Below are 17,373 nucleotides of genomic sequence, written 5' to 3'. Positions count from 1 at the left end.
GCACAGTGTGAAGACTCAGGCCAAGGGGAAGGGCACAGTGGAGCTACTAGAACCACACGTTCCATCTTTTCCCAGACAGCCCGAGCCCGGGGTCCACATAAGGTAAGAAATGCCAGCACTCCAGGGTCCAGATTACCTATTTCGGATGGACTCTGAAAAGGGCAAAAGACACACCCATGGCAGGACGCCAATGCAGGGTCAGCACCGCCGGGGGCCCTCTGTGCCCTCCATCCAGGGAGGGGGCCCCACAGCCCTCCGCAGCTCAGAGAGACACCCAGACACCAGCACTGGTGAGCGGAAGGGGACAATGGCCACAAGTCAGAGGATGAGGAAGCACTGAAAGCCACACGTGCAGACCCTGGTGACAAGCACCCCCTGCTCCGGTGCCCTCCCCACCCGCTGGAGCTGCCCAGAGTCACCCTTGGTTAGGTGTCTACAGGACCTACCCTGCAGGTCTGTGGAGTCTGATTTTTTTTAAGTAGGCTCCACACCCAGTGAGAAGCCCACTGCGGGACTCGAACCCACGACCCTGAGATCAAGACCTGAGTTGAATCCAAGCGTTGGATGCTTAACTGAGCCACCCAGGTACCATGGGAGTCTGAATTTTTGAGGATGGGGACAAGATACACTTCTTAAATAAGGCTTGTGAAGAACCCCTGCAGGTCCGAAAAACCCAAATGCTGTCTGCTGCCCGCCACTGGGAGCGCACAACCTCTTGAGTGGGCTTCCTCGACACCACGGGATTTTTGCCTTTGGGGAGTCCTTTCTTAAGTTCTTGAACATGTTAAGCCTAAATCTACCACCTTAAAACTTCAGTCCACTTGATTTTTTTGTCTTCTGGGGCCACCAACAACTCATCCCCACCTGGAACCACTTCTCTCTCTGCTATAGACTGACCATTTAAACACCTGAGGCCAGCTGCCCTATCTCTACTCAGGTCAAAACAACAATTCCTCGTGCCCAAATTCAGTGCTCAGTTTGGGTAACTTTTACAAGGTGGTATGTGGCAGTGGACGGGACCCTCCTGATGACCCTGACAGGTGTAGGACACTACCTCCCTGGACACACCCTGCTGGGCACACCAGGTCGCATTCCCCACACTTCCAGTTTGTGCCAGGCCTGGTCATTGCACACCAATCACTGCTAAGCCAGGTGTCTTCAGTTTGCTTCTTGCACAATTGATTTTTTTTTAACCTGGGGGTGGGGGGGGTATGCTGTCTGTCTCTACCCATCACCTTTCATCTCCTGGTTCCAGTAGGGTGTTCTGGCTGTAGACGAGATGCAGAGTATTGATTCTGTCATTCAGCACATCAGCTCTCCCTAATGACTCTGTGTCATCTGCAAATTTGATAAGCGTGCCTCTGATGTCTTTATCAAGCCACTGGTTCTACTGTTCAGCAAGCCAGGGGGCAGCAGTCCACCAGGGGTCCCCTCCCGGGACGATATGGAACCATTCATTTATCCACACTCGGTGGCAACCGGTGCTCCATCAATTGTGAATCCACCTGCCTCCCAGAGCTCTCGACCTGGCAGCAGCAGAACCCTACGTGAAACCCGGTGTGAGAGGGAGGAGCGCGAAGGAGCTTCCTCTACCCACCCTCTGCCCTAAGGCAGAGGTACAGAAGAGCATCAGAAGAGCCTGGATCCATCCACACACCGAGTGTCTTCTCGTATGTACCAGGCTGACTTGCAAAGCTGGGGCGAGCCTGTCAGACAGGTGGGGAGAGGGGACAGTGCTTCAGCCCCAAGGCCAGCCCATGCTGAGCAGGGTGTACGGAGTAGACAGGCAGGGGGTGCAGCAGCATGGATGCCCAGAAAATGGGGGCTCCACACTCCTGGAAGAGGTGGCATGCCCTTCTCACTTGGAAATGGTTAGGGAACATATGCCGAGATGTACGTGTGTGAGATGAAGAGACACGGAACGAGGAGGAAGAGCTCTGCCGAGACACGTCATCCTGCCTTTTGCTGTGAACTTTACCAAACACTGCATCCGATTCACTGGATCCAGCCAGGGGCTCCCTCGTCTCTCCAGGGGCCCGACACTTCTGAAAGGACAACCCCAGATCTGGCCTCCCGACTAGCATTCTCTGCAACAACAGGAAGGAAACAGGCAGGAAGTGCTTGGTCCTAGGGCTGGCACCTGCCTCTGGAGAGGACAGTTCTGCTAGGACCACGAGGTCCTCAGGTGAGGAGCTGTCAACTCTGGAAAAGTTCACCAACCACTCCTTTTGCCTGAAATAAGCTGGGGATAACAGCTCTCCAAAAATGGCACGGAATTCTTTGAAATGTGAGTAACAACATAAGAAATGGAGGCAGAGCACACGTTTTTAGCTTTTGAGACAAAAGCTCGAGCTCAAGCGGGCAACAAGGTCTGCTACTGGCCCCTCCCTCGGTCCCCTGTAGTCCCCCAGGGGACTGGCTGGGAAAGGGCCTGCGGTCCCTTGCTTGGAACGGCATGCTAGTCCTCCCGGCCACCTCCGAATCTGGTCAGTAGAGGGCGCTGTATCACCGCACACTCTCTCTAGCCCTGCTGTGCCACCTGATCCCTGCGTCCACACAAAAGACCACACTTGGAAGTATTTTTTATGCTTGTGCTCCAGTCAGAAAAGGAGCCAAGGAGTGCTCAGGGACTCAGGAGTCATCAGGGGCAGGGGGGAGCTGCAGCACAGGGTCCCAGGCTGTAGGGGAAGCATTTGCTGCAAAACTGAATACGTGCCTGGATCTGGGCAGAGCGCGAGGAGGTAACAGGCACTGGACACGGTTCCTGCCCTCAAGGAGTTCACAACGCGACCACAATCCAAGGTGAAGGCGTGATGGCTGAGAAGAAGCATTCAGAGAGGAAAGCCCAGGCCCAGCCCAAGGGTATTCAGGGAAGGCTTCCTGGGAGAGGAGGCATTTGAGGCGACATCTAAGGCAGGGGATTTGAGGCACATTGCTGTATAGGTGTCCACATGAGCAAAGGCACAGAAACACGAAAAAGGAAGGGAAGAAAAGACTACCAGTTTAAAGTCTGAAGCTTAGAGATGGGGGAGAGAAGAGGTTACGGGAGCTAGATTTGGAAGCCTTCACCCTACGGGCCCCCCACAGACCCGCCCCCCCCCCCCCCCGGAAAACAAGCGTCAGCTGCAGCTCAGCACCAGACAGAAAGCCATCCGACTCCTCTGCTGGGGAGGGGACAGACCTGAAGGCTCAAGGGCATAAGATGCTCATCATTTCATAAATCTTCAGCGGAAATTGAGTGAAACATCAGCATTTCATTTTTTTAAAGTCAAAGGTACTGGGTAGGAAAACAATACAAAAAGCAACCTCCCCTCCCCGATGCATTAGGATGTGCATGTCACCTGGAAAGGACTGCCCAGCGAGAGGGAGAGCTGGGGACGGACAAGTGGCGTTTACCTGGAAGCACTAATGTAACATTCAATTATCCTTCCGCATACCGGTGGGCTTAACCCAGCCACGCTGGAATACATTCTATTTTTATTTACTTATTTTTAAAGACGTTATTTGTTTATTAGAGAGAGAGAGACAAATAGTGACAGAGAGCAGGAGCGGGGAGAAGGAGAAGCAGGCTTCTAGCTGAGCAGGGAGCCCGACACGGGGCTCGAACCCAGGACTCCAGGATCATGACCCTAGCTGAAGGCAGATGGTTAACTGACTGAGCCGCCCAGGCGCCCCAGGAATACGCTTTATATGGACTAGTCCGACATCTGTTCCATTTGGCAAATAAAACAAAACGGATCCAATTTCCTTGTAGCCCTTGTAAACCACAAACTGTGAAAGAGTTTTGCATAAAATAAATAAACCTTATAAACGTTTTGTTCTGACACACTACCTTCCATTCTTCTCGGCTTCCTGTGGCCTGCGTTCTCGGGCCCCTCTCGCGTCAGCTGCTAGTGACCGTGCTCTCTCGCTGCGTGGCGAGCTTCTGGGGAGGCTGCTCTTCCTGCTTTAACTGGGAGAAGCAGTGCTCTTGAGCCAACAGAAAGTTTCCGCCTACCCGGAGGTGGGGCCCAAGTCGAGCCCTTCCAGACCACGTGACGTCAACAAGCAGCGGCTATAACCACTCCGGGGCTCTGGGTTTGAGCTGACCCGGGCACAGGCGATGGGCCTCAGCTGGCCCGCCGCACAGGTGAGGGGTCTGAGCAGACCCGGGCACACAGGTCACAGTGACCGCAGCTGTGCCCGTGCTCTGGGCGTTGAGAAAGGACCGTGAAAATGCGGCCCTGAGCATTTAGCCCGGTGTCAGCCCGGTACTCCTGAACCGGACACGCTCCGTGGCTCACCCCGCGACTCTGGGAAGCTCACTGGCTCTTCATACCAAAGCGAGACCACAAACCACGTGTCAAGTTTCAGGCGATTCCGAGCAGTCAAGCTGAAGTATCACCCTGGGTTTGTGAAACTGTCACGAGAAAGACCAGACTGTCTTTATGGCGGATGTCCCGAAGGACAGAGTCCTCTGAGCTGCGGGCTCACGACAGCGGCGCTCTTCTGCGGGAGGCGGGCGCTCAGCTCGAGGAACAGCGCAGAGAACCAGCGGCTACCCCACCCTCTCGTCTGCACCTCCTGGAGGGCAGGGGGTGGTTTGTGGGGCCCAAGAGGAGCCCCACAATCTGGTCCTGACAGACGTTGCTCATCTCTCTTCAGCCATGTGGAAGCTTTTAGACGCATTCTCATTTCGGCTCCATCAATCCCCAAACAGCTCTGCCTTGCCAATTGTTGTTTTATTTACTTCTGTAATCCCTTTCTCAAATTTAATCTCTCACTGCTGTTTGTTCCTTGCCCTCAAATAATTCACTACCAGTAAGGCAGAGGGTTTTTACAAAATTATTATTGAACTATAGCTGACATACAACGTTATATCAGTTTCAGGTGTACAACACAGGAAATCGACAATTCTCGATATTATGCAGTGCTCACCACGGTAAGCCAGGGCTGAGAGGTAAGGGTTTTTTTATTTGACAGGATTGTCTTTACCACCTGCTTTTTGTAGAGACCGCGACTACCTCTCCTGCAACTGAAATCGGGTGCAGAGTGACCAGTTTGAGCCCCTAAGTTTCTTTGTGGAGTTACTGAACCCAACATCCCCTGAAAACCTTCTCGCTGTTCTCTCATACCCAAACTACCCATTTCTTAGTTTGTAGCTCGCTGGGAAAAGGAACGACATGAAAATGAGCACAATGACTTACCGACCCTCAAATGAGTTGTTGACCAAGGCAGAGAAGGAATTCTGCCTTCTGATGGCCCGTGTGCCCAACCACAGGTCTGTGTGCAGCTACGAGCTCCTTCGACTAGCAAGCCAATTTAAAGTTGCATACTCTGCTATCTTAGGAGCCTGCAGAACACGTCCAAGATAGAATACAGAATGGCCTTTACATCCGCGTAATGCAAACATTTCTAATTAGATTTCTTAAAATCTCCTCTAGTAGTATGTTGCTTCGGCAGTTTTCAGGAGATACTAGGCAGAGGTGTCTAAAATGTTAGGCGGTGAGACCCAAGACCACATCACTGTAACGTGAGTAACAGCACAAGACGCCACTCACGTGGCCTCACCTGGGGAGGCTGGGGGCTGGGGTGGAAGCAGCTGATGACTGGGAAGGCGTTGTGGGTTGAGATGAGTCATGATTCCTCGGTACTTTGCCCATTCGATACCAGATCCCCATGCTGTTCAGTTCCCTTTAGGAGAAAAGAGAAATCTTCAGGTGCAGTTCAGCACAAAACATTTACCTGAGCAACAAAGCAAACCGACTCCTTTAAAAGACTCACAGCCTCAAACACCAGGGAGTCCACTCTTGCCCACAAAGATCAGTTCCATCACCGCCCTCTGTGCTCTGGGTGCCAGAGTTCAGAGCCTAATGTGAAGTCAACTGTCCCAACAAAGGCAGGCTCTCTGACTTGCTGTCTTCCCTTGGTTCTCAGTCTTCAAAATTCTTTTCATTTTGCCACTTCATTATAGGTAATTATGTAATAATCCACTTCAAGTCCTTTGTATGGTTAGGGTGAGACAGATGGGGCAACAATGGGCGAATGGATGCATATGCCTGTTTTTTGTTTAAGATTTTATTTATTTGAGAGAGAGAGAGTGTACGAGCAGGAGAAAGGGGCAGGCAGACTCCTCTGATCAGGGAGCCCAATGCGGGACCCAATCCCAGGACCCCGGGATCATGACCTGAGCCGACGGCAGATGCTTAACCCAGTGGGCCACCCAGGCGGCCTTATGTGCCTGTTTTTTTCCCTACGAGGGCAATTAGCCCCACCCTGCTCAAGGACATGTCCCAACTTCTGGATAAAGCTCCTTCCGCCTGGATGTCACCTGCAGTTGGCCTCATTCTCAGGGGCAGCTGGGAAGACCTCTTCAAACCACAAGGCCTGAGGCATGTGCCCCACGGACTATTACAACCAAGAGTGGTCACAAAAGGCCTCAACAGATGCCACATCGGGTCTTCTGTTCCCTGGTGCGCGCCCCTACCCCACCCCGTAGGAGTGTTAATGAGACAGGTTTGGTCTTAGGAATTGGAAGGGGATTATTTTAGCCACATCCAACTTAAAACTTCTCAAATGTCCCATAGAACTGCATCTCATCAAACGATGAGGACAGATCTATTCAGTGGAGACTTCTGGTAGCTTCTCAGTACGCTACAGGAACTACGCCTAAACCATGATCACGTCTCATCAGATGGCTGATTCCTGATGGCCGCTCTGATGCCGTCACATCTCAGCGATGGCCCCACAGTCCCGGCCTTGGACGGGCTGTTTTCAGCCTGAGGTCTGTCTGCCCCAGCCAACAACACTGAACCCTTGCAGAGTAACCTATGTGCTCATTTTTAAGGAAAAGGTGACTCCAAGTCCTGGACACTGTTCTTTTTCCTTCTTTAAAAATAATACTGGAATTGTCTTCTTCTGAAAAGGAGTTTTTGCCCCAAGATGATACAAAATATGCTGTATTTAGCAATCTTTTCAAGATGATATAAAAGAAAGAAGATTCTAGTTTTGATTATCAAGACATATATGGTAACAATCTTCTTTAGAATTGTTTAAATTGGTTAAAAATTGAGTCTTTTAAAGTACCATGGCTTGTAATTAAAAATACACATAGTAACTGAAATTAGACTTTAAAAATTCATTATTAAATTGTTGGTTTCTACTATTTATATGTAAATGGCTGCTTCTAGGTACCTGAAGTATAGTCATTCTCTTAACTATTTCCTCCTCCCATAATCCTGTTTATATAATTAGTTTAAACCATGTTGCAAAACAGGACTTTGGAGTGTGTAGGAAGGGGTGATCACAGAATCCTGAGACAGGGTATTTTAGATTCCACAGCCAAAGAGTCTAGACGAACCATCATGCACCAGGATGAAAACCATCGGTTCCGTGACCCCTGCTCCCCAGGTGCTCTGGCCCGTCGCCCAGGGGGAAAGGCCCGCTTGTAGAGTGAAGACCTGGGCTCAACTGAACAGAAAGCAAAACAGAGCACAACCCAGATCCAGAGCCCGCTGCAAAGGCCAAGTAGGGGAGCACACCCATGGGGACCGGTGGGGACGAGCGGGATGCCTGCAGAGCTGGCCAGGGAGAGAAGGATGCTCAAAACCATCGAGGGGACTCATCAGTTCGAGAGACCTGAATTTCAGTTGACTGAATATAACGAATATCTCTTATCTTCTGTGCATCCAGCATCCATTCACCCCTCTTTCTGACTCTTTGCCTTCCCTCCATATTTGGGGGGGCAGCCACCCCCTCAGTCTTAGCCCCTGGGTTCCAATGGAGCCAATCCTATTTCCAGCTCAGTCCTGGTTTCTCAGACAATGACACCTGGGTCATGGGTTCAGGGTGCACAGGACGCCAGTGAGATCAATCAAGACCAGTGAGACTGAATTCTAGAACCCGTTTGAATTTTCAAGAACATAGACTTGCTCTTTGCCTCAGAAACGGAACCTGAAGGAAAAGTAGGTGGAGCTACCACACCACCATTAGTCCATTAACTAGGGGAGAACATGTGGAAGAATGGGATCCACCCTATGGAATCAGAGCAAGGAGGTAAACAGGGGGAAACTAGATCCTAGCGATGCCCTCTGAGCACCTACTTCAAGCCACACCTGAAGCCATCCTGCCCGCCTGAACTCTGCTGTTATGCTAGCCAACAAATTCTTCCTTTTGCTTGAGCCAGCCTGGGTTGGGTTTCCTGTCACTTACAAACAAGAGTCCAGAGTGAAATCCTGAGATTCCCTGTACTTCGTATTTACGAAACAGCTACAGAGCTGGGCCTGTGCCTAGTACTGAGGCTACCCGGTAAACAAGACACAGTGGGCCTAGCCCTCAGCTGTCTTCCGCTTATCAGGGAAGAGGGACATCAGACCAAAGAACTGCACAAGGAATTTCCATGTAGTCATGTGATACTCGTGTTTCTTCCGACTCAGACCCTCCGGTGGCTCTCCAGCGTGCTTGGGATAAAATCCAAATCGCCGCCATGTTGTACGAGGTCCTGCTAACCGCTCACCCCAAAGTCCGACTCATTCTCGCTCACCCACGTCAGCTACACTGGGCTGCTCTCTGCTCCTGAACATGCCCCATCCATTCCCACCTTTACACTTGCTCTTCTCCTGAGCCTAGAAGGCTCTGCCTTCAAGTCTCTGCGTGGCTGGCTTCTTCCTGACATTTACGGCCCTGCCACATGTCACCACCCCCTGCCCCCACGACACCCTCGCTGAAGGAGCTTCCATTCATTGCTGTGTTTCATTTTCGCCACTAACTGAAATGGTCTCACCCATTTATTTCTTGTTTGTTGCTCGTCTCCCCTTTCAGAACACCAACTCCACAAGAGCCGGTCTTTGCTTGCTCATTCACCACCACATTCAAGGTCTTCGGCCCAGAGGTACAAATGGGTGCTCCTCAAACTCTAGTGGGGTGAATAAACAATGCAGGGAGTTGGGGCGGAGGGCTCAAAAAGGAGAGAACATCTGGGCTTTCAGGTATGTGGAAAGGCCGCCGAGGAGCCTGAAGGGCAAACACACAGAGAAGGACAAGGGAAGGAAAGGCCCTTAGATGGAGCAAGCGGCATGAACAAAGGCACCGAGAGGTCAAGAGCTCGGCCTCTGGACTGGCAGCAGCATTAGCAGGAAGGGCAGCGATGAGAGCTCAGGCCGGAGAGGCAGGTGGCCGAGAGCCCTGTGGGTCACACAACGTCTCAGGACTTCACCCCCGGGAGTGACCTGAGCTCTCTCGGCAGAGAGAAGAGATGACATCCGTGTGACTAAGACTTACCCAATAAACGTGTACTGAGGAGGGGCCTGCTTGGCCCGGCCCATGATCCGAATGTCACAAATTGCAGCTTCAGTTGAATCCCGTGGGATAAATTTAATGCACAGCCTCTTTTTTCTAAAAGCCAACTCCTCTGAAGAAAAGGACAACAAGAAAAGGTATGAGTCTTCCAGAGATGCCAACATCTCTATTCTGAATGCCGTGTCTCCTGTCACGTTCCCTTCCTGGCGGCAGGAGCGACTAGCCATCCAAGTCGCTGGGCTGCGCCCCTCCTGCCCTCCACAGGGTGCATAGGCTGGGACTCTGGAGTGGGCACCAGTCGCCCTGCCCCACATTAGGGACCTGACCCCAGGCACCCCTGCCGGGAAGGGCTCCCAGGGGCACGCACAGCTCTGCAAGGAGAAGCAGCTTGGAATAAACCCATGGGGCTGGCTTCTAAAGGCCACAACCACCATCTGCTCACTGCTCAAGCCATCAGGGACATACACGTGGACACCCTGAGTATTAACACTTTTTGCCACGTGGACTTTTCCTCTTTTTTATTTTTTATCATGCAAATTTTCAAACATTCCCTGAAGTGGGGAGAACAACAGTGAATCCACCTGGTCCCCTCATCCAGATTGAACATTGTCAGCAATGAACAAGATGCTTTCGCCTCTTTCCCCCACTCCCCGGCAGTTTTGCTCCAGGATTTAAAATGAATCCCCACACCGTGTCACGTCACCCATCAACATCTCAGTCGGCATCTCTGGCAAACGATCTGTTTTAATATGACCAGCAGGCTATTATCGCACTTAACAAACGAACAATGATTCCTTAGTATCACCCAGTAGATAACCTATATTCAAGTTTCCTCCATTGTCTCAAAAATACCATTTAACTATTACTTTGCCTGGATCAAGGTCCAAATGATGTCTGGATGTCGGTGCTCTGAATCTGGTTGTTAGGTCTCTTAAGTTCCTTTGACTTTGTAACAAACCTCTTCCTCCCCCCTCCCCTTGCCTTCAGGCCGCTGATAAGTTGGTGAAATTGGGTCACTCTCCGGTATTTCCTGTGAACTGGCAGTTAGAGCAAAAGGCTTGATTAGATGCAGGTTACTTTTTTTTTAGGTAGGAACGCTTCACGGATTGGTGCATATATGTCTGATGGCATCCTGTCGCGAGGCATGGAGTCCAGCTCTATGACCCTGCATGGGTTCCGGGGGGGGGGTCGGCCTGGTACGTGGGTTATAAAGTCCCCAACAACCGTTCTTTGAGCAGTGTTTTCATCCCCTGATGACTGTTGCCTAGATCCATAATCTCATTAAAGTTTTCAAAATGGTGATTTTCTAATTCTGTGATTCCTTCTGTATTTATTCACTGGAATTCTTCTACATAAAAAGTAACTTTTCTTTTTCAACTACTTGGTCTCCCTGAAAAAGCTTTGGTACAGAAAAGGAAAGATAAATACGTGGTTCTTTGCTCTTATTTATTAAGTCTTAAAGCAATGAGCTGGTGATCCAGCAACCGCCAATGGTGACCAACCAGGTGTCTGTTTGTTCATTTACAGTTTTTAAATATGAATTCCAATCAATTGCAGCCACTGGATACATGAGTCAGGTGTACCTGGGTTGAAATCCCAACTCCGCCATCAGCTCTATGATCTTAGGCAAGTGACTTAATTTCTCTGAGCTTGGGTTTCATTATCTGTAAAAGGGAGTTAATGAAACCCCACCCCAAAGGGACGTTGGGTGGATGAAATGTGATAACACATCATATGCTTCACATAGCCCAGCGCCTGGCACACAGTAAATGCTCAATAAAACATAGGCACAAATGTTCTTGTCACCATTATTACCGGTAAGCCTCCAGTGCACAATTTCTGTCAGTGTTTGGCATTGACTTTCAAGAACTTTCACTTCTGGGGCAGGAAGTAAGCACACTCAAATCAGACACCAAGTGGGGAGGGAAGGACAGTCATGCCACTGGTCTTGGCTTGACCAAGGGGAGATTACTGTCAGTAGTGTTGTCTTATTGTTGACTGGGGAGAGGATGTTTTTAAAGAGCCAGATAGAAAAACTCAGACACTTGGTGGGTTCTTTTCCCAGGCAAGGAAACTGAGGGCTAGATTAGATCTATGAGCTATGAGTAATAATGTCCTGAACCCAGATCCCAGACATTGTACACTATAAGACAGGACGGTATCCTGGGGGAAAACACCCATACCTACACCGCACCTTCAAAAACTATTAGCTTTACTAAGTAACCATTCTTATTAGCTGGTAAGATCAGAGCTGGGAAAGTGTGAGGAAGGTGAGACCTTCCCTCATATAAATAAAAATGCAGGTCTATTCCTTGCTTTTGCCGTGCTGCTCTTTGCTCTATTCCTCCGTCTACAGCAGCTCGGGGTAAGAGATGGAGCCACTAATTACACATGCTTAAACAGGCCTGATTTTAAGTAAACATATTACACAGAGTCAATAGAAATGTGTTCAGTCATGCTAATGAACACAGAGAAAGGATACAGCACTTTACTAAAACAAACAATCTTCCAGTTTTTAAGTACTGTGTGGATAGCAACGAACTATTTTAAATTCATTACAGGAGTCTCATCTTTTTGGCTGACTTTATAAAATCAGGGCCTTAAATGCACTGAAACTGCACAGAGCTGACCACAGTTTCACCCGGTCAGCCTGGGCTTGCCCTGTCCCTTGGGGACAGGCTCCAGGAAATGACCATACAACCCAAAATGAACAGGCTGCCCTAAACCCACCCTCCTTGTGTGATAAGATGCTTGTTGGTGATGCCAGGACCTGCCCTCACAATGTCCAGAGGCAGCAATTGTCATGGGGAAGAGGCTTCCCACCCAGGATCACTGGGGCCCCACCACAACTAGACCACAGGCCCAGGCAGGACGCAGCCCTGGGCCTCCTCACTTAACTGGTTCAACAAATTAAGAGGAAAATGCAGAATGGGGAATCCCTTGTGGCTCTAGAGTCTATCAATATAAAGACATTATAAGTCAATTAGTTGTCAAAAATGAACACCAATGCAAATTTTGAAACTAAGAAAAGCACGAGGGAGAAGTGGGAAATTAATACAAGTCTACGAGGCAATTTTAGTTCCTAGGCAGACCTGTCATATAAGAATAAGCAAAAGCAGCAAGCAAACACTTGTGAAAATGTTCGGTCTTGCTAATAAATGAGGACATGAACATTAAATAAAATTAGAATAGTAAAACTGAATAAAAATTTAAAACCTATGCTGGCAGGCCTGTGGAAAACAGGCACAAGCCTGTGTCATTAGTGGCACCGTGAACTGGTATTTCTAGAAGCTAATTTGGCAACAGAGAGTAATAAAGCTTATCTTTATGGAGCCCATCTTCTGAGCACGGGCCCCTGTATGGTAGGTGTCTCAGGTGATTCAAAGATGAATTAAACACGGATCTCACCCTCAAAGAGAAAGGTAAGAAGTGAAGATGTGCAAAAACATGTAAGCGGCTAAAATGCACGCTGAAAACAACATTATGAGGTAGATAACTTATCCCCCCATTTTACAGATGAGGAAACTGAGGCCCAGAAAAGTAAAGTCATTTGCTTGGGGCGTGAAAGCTGTAAGTGGCAAAGCCAGATGCAGTCTTAGGTGAGTCTGACTCCAGAGTCCAAGTGCTACCGGCCCCCAGGTCAAGCCGCAGTGCGTCCTGACAGAGTCGAGGTGGGAAGTGAGAGACAGAATCTATTACTTCCTTTGGCTTCTGGCCACTGTAACCTGTGGTGCTTACTTCCCTCCCTCCACTGAATGTGTGCTGTGCCGGGTGTGATGAAAAGCAGCAAAGAAGGCAGACGGTCCCTGATCTCTGACTGATGGGAGAGAGCTCTGTCTGATTACGTTGTAATGCTACTCCTTCTTTGCAGGGCCAGGTCACCCACCAGACTTAGCTCCTGGAGGGAAAGGCCAGCATCACAGTCAGTCGCCTTCTCTCGCAAAGCCTGCGGTGCCTACACAAGGCATTCATCAATCAACACTGACTGTGGAGGAGAGAGCTTGCTTGAAACTGGGATCTGGGGAGCAGAGACGGTTTCACGCGGGGGGCAGAATCAAAGCTCGCCCTTGAAAGATAGGGGGTGTGGACACTCAAGAGTTGAGAGAAAGGGCATTTCAGGGAAAAAAGTACCAAGTGAGTAAGTAGAGTCAGGAAATAAACAAGGGTGAAGAGCACACAGTGAGTGCCTCAGTTTGGGTAAAGTATAGGTAGGGTGCTTGAAGATGAGGAAGACGTTTGTAGACAAAGTCTGGAGCAGACCGTAGCGGACCTAAGATCCAGTAGCCTCCAGTACTTGGAAACTCATCACAAGAAAATCCTTCAAAATCGATGCATACCCGAACTGGTTTATAGATTCAACACCACTCCTATCAAAATCCCAGCTCGCTTCTTTGCAGAAAACGACTAAGCCTAAGACTCATATGGAAATTCAAAGGCCACAGACTCAGCCAAAATAATCTTGAAAAAGAAGAATGAGGGTGGAAGACTTGTACTTCCTGGTTTCAAAACTTGCCACAAAGCTACAGTCATAAAGACTGTGTGGTACTGGCATGAAGAAAGACATACAGATCAATGGAAGAGAACTCAGAGTCCAGAAACAAACACATTTATGGTCAACTGATTTTCAACAAGGATGCGGAGACAATTCCATGGGAAAGAATAGTCTTTTCAACACATGGTGCTGGAAAAACATGACATTCACATGCAAAAGAATAAAGGTGGACCCCTATCTCACACCATACACAGAAGTTAACTCAAAATGGATCAAAGACATAAGTGTAAGAGTGAACACTATAAAACCCTCAGAAAAAACCACAGGCATAAATCTTGGTGACCTTGAATTAAGCAATGCTTTCTTAATGACACCAAAAACATATGCTACAAAGAAAAAAAGTAAGTAAATGGAACTCCATCAAAATAAAAAGCTTGTGTATTTCAAAGGACATCAAGAAAGTGAAAAGAAAACCCACAGAAAGAAAATTTTGCGAACATATATTTGATAAAGGGCTTATATCTAGAATATGTTCAAATATTTATAACTCAATAATAAAAAGACAACGCAATTTAAAATGCCAGAGAATCAGAATAGATATTTCTCCGGAGAAGATATACAAATGGCCAGCAAGCACACAAAACTATGCTCAACACCATTAACCATCAGGAAATGCAAATCGAAACCACGAGAAACCACGTCATGCCCAGTAAGATGGCCTGAATAGTAAGAACAAGTGTGGGTGGAGATGCGGTGACACCGGAGCCCTCACGTGCCGCCGTCGGTGGGGATGTAAAATGGCCCTGATCCTTTGAAAACCAGTCTGGCAGAGCCTCTAGAAGTTAAATATAGAGTTACTATCTGACTCCAGCAATTCCACTCCTAGGTATGGCCCCCCGAACAATGAAAACATGTGTCCCCACAAAAACCTGTCCACGAATGTCCACAGCAGCACTCATCATAACAGCCCAAAGTGGAAACAACCCGAATATCCGCCAACTGAATGGATGTGGAAGTCCATAGAGCGGAATATGATTTGGCAACAAAAGGGCATAAAGTACTGACACATGCTACAGCATGGACCTACCTTGAACAGTTATGCTTAGTGAAAGAAGCCAATCACAAAAGACCACATGTTGTAGGATTCCATTTCCATGAAACATCCGGAAGAGGCATGTCTATATAGAAAGTAGATCAGTGGTTGCTCAGGGCTGGGAAGGGGTGGAAAGGTGAGGGTTAGAGAGGAATGGGGAAGTGACTGCTAATGGGTACAGGGTTTTTTTTTGGGGGGGGTGTGATGAAATGTTCTAAAATTAATTGTGGTAATAGTCACGCAACTCTGTGAACACCCTAAAAACCACTGAATTGTTTACTTCAAATGGGCAAATTAATGGTATGTGAATTATATCTCAAGAGAACCAGTTACCAACAACACCTGATGCATAAATATGTCAAATCTATTTGTAAGAGGCACTTAAGCACATGCTGCAACAGGGTCGCACCGCAGTTAACAGCAGGACTGGAGTCAGACTCCTGTGTGTCCTCTCGTGACTCCCCTACTTCGAGATGTGTGACCGGGGATAAATTCTTCAAACCCTTGGCAGTTACTGTGTCCCACTTTCCTCGCATGGGCTGGCTACAACAATACCCATCTCCAAAAAGGGGTCTTCTGGGGATCCAGTGACGTCAGGTACGTCAAGCACTTACCACGGGGGTGAGCGTCTGATAAGTTACACACTACATATCAGCTAGCGCGATGATTAGCTAATACACATAACAAGTAAAAGCAAAATGTCCCAAAGTGAGACCACTATTAAGAAAATAAAAATATGCAATACAACGAACTCGACTTGTTTTGTGAAAATAATGGCTGTGTGGCATCTGTGTAGATATGCAAAGTCTGGTCTGTATGAAATGCCGGCAAGAAAACAGCGAAAGATTATGGGTCCAAAATGGGGCTAACTATGAAAAGATGACGTATGCGTGACAAAGAGTGAGATACAGGATTTCATAAGTGAACCATGTGTAATAAAGAACGGATTCTTTCTATTTACTGCTTCACTGTTGGAGACTTCCTAAAGTTGGTGACAGTAATTAAAAATAAAACGAGTGAAGTTAAATCAGAATGAGGTGGCTCAAATATCCGGAGGTTTCCCAGCATTACTGAATAACCGACAGGCATGACAAGGGCCTCAAAGCCCTCCAGGATCCTGAAGTAGCTTCGGGCTGTCAGTGATTCGCCTCTGCTTGCTGTGGCTTGGGGGTCAGAGTATTCACTCGGATTCCATCCTGCGTCCTCCAACGCGCAGTCTTCCCGCTTCTGGCTTTTCTCGTGTGCTCCAAGAGCCAAAAATAAGGACATTCTTGCACTTCTACTCCTTGGGTGTCTTCGATTTTTTTTTTTCCTTTTGCTTCTGGGTCTTGTGCCAAGCTTGGCTTCCATGACACCAGAGGATGGACTAAGTAGGGACTATAACCAGTTTCACCGCTCTGTTCCTGAGCAAGCCGCTTCAGCAGGGAGCCCATTCTAAGAGAAAAGGACATTCTGCTCATTTACACGCTGCTACCCAGAACACCACAAACTCCTCGGAGAACCAAGTCGGACACGCGTCCAAAGCAGCAGGGTTTATTCACGGGCATGCAGCAAGGCCTCCTAAAATGTTCCGAAAGAAAAATGCACATAGAAAACATCTAAAAATATACCTGCAGGAAGAAAAGTCCCATTGTGATGAGTGGTACTAAAGGGAGACTCACGTGTGTCCACCGTCTCCTGAATTGGGATGAAGCCTACAGGCAGAGTGTCCTTGACGTCAATGAGCTTCATATCCACTAACACGTTCCCTAAATGACTCTTGGGAAGAAAGAAAAGAGATACAGACTATTAATCTGAACACCCCTGTGGTGGGTTTGCCATTTTGGCTTCGAGATGCATATTTAACACAATGACTCATGCAGCTTTACGACAGCAGGTTAATTAGAGTAGGTGCCACTTAATGTTCCCCAGCGGCTGCACGGGGACTCGGGTGGCCCCCGGGAAGGAGCTTCATCTGCGGCACCTCAAAGCCACTCAGTCAGACACGGCTTTGGTTAGCTAGACAGCAACCCAGGAGACGCTCGAGACATCACCCAGCAGAGGGCAGCTGTGCACGCACGTCCTGGGACCAGGCTGCCACTCAGCCTAGAGCAAGGCTCTCGGGGCGGCAGGTTTCAGAAAGAGCACATTCCTGGGGCAGTCACTGCGGCAGGAGAGAGCTGCGCCGAAGCCTACCGGAGAACCAAGCACACTCCTCAGTGATTGCCAGTCTGTGTACTGACACACATGGTGGTTGCTGGCTACGTTCTGTAAAACCCCGGGAAGCATAAACTAATACAGACTGAAGAGCGCTGCTGCCTCAATATTACACATCTACTCAAATGACATGCACAAGGGCCTCTTAAAGTTTCTATTTAGTGGTAGCATAGGGGGTCCGCAGTGCGCGGCTTCTGTAACCAGTGCAAAAACATCTTCTGAAGACAGCACACACCGTTCTGGGACTGCAGGAGAGCACTGTCTGCAAACACGCCCACATCTCCGGCTGAACGGCTTGCTCCGTGCCGACACTAGC

At 48.7% G+C, this 17,373-nt stretch overlaps 1 protein-coding gene across 2 annotated transcripts in view; it reads right to left on the bottom strand.

The window, feature by feature from the left end:
• Window positions 1-17,373, bottom strand: part of MVB12B (multivesicular body subunit 12B) — a 256,508-nt gene that overhangs the window by 102,040 nt on the left and 137,095 nt on the right. For both annotated transcript variants that reach the window (XM_040631900.1, XM_040631901.1), the window contains 3 exons: window positions 16,523-16,619; window positions 9,259-9,388; window positions 5,551-5,673 (listed from right to left, as the gene is read on the bottom strand). In XM_040631900.1, coding sequence (XP_040487834.1) covers window positions 5,551-5,673; window positions 9,259-9,388; window positions 16,523-16,619 — 350 coding nt within the window. The remainder of the gene's footprint in view (window positions 1-5,550; window positions 5,674-9,258; window positions 9,389-16,522; window positions 16,620-17,373) is intronic.

Source organism: Ursus maritimus, unplaced genomic scaffold (genome assembly GCF_017311325.1).
Source record: "Ursus maritimus isolate PB19 unplaced genomic scaffold, ASM1731132v1 scaffold_17, whole genome shotgun sequence".
Classification (NCBI taxonomy): domain Eukaryota; kingdom Metazoa; phylum Chordata; class Mammalia; order Carnivora; family Ursidae; genus Ursus; species Ursus maritimus.
The sequence above is the reverse complement of the archived record's forward strand: the minus strand, read 5'-3'. Positions and strand labels throughout refer to the sequence as shown.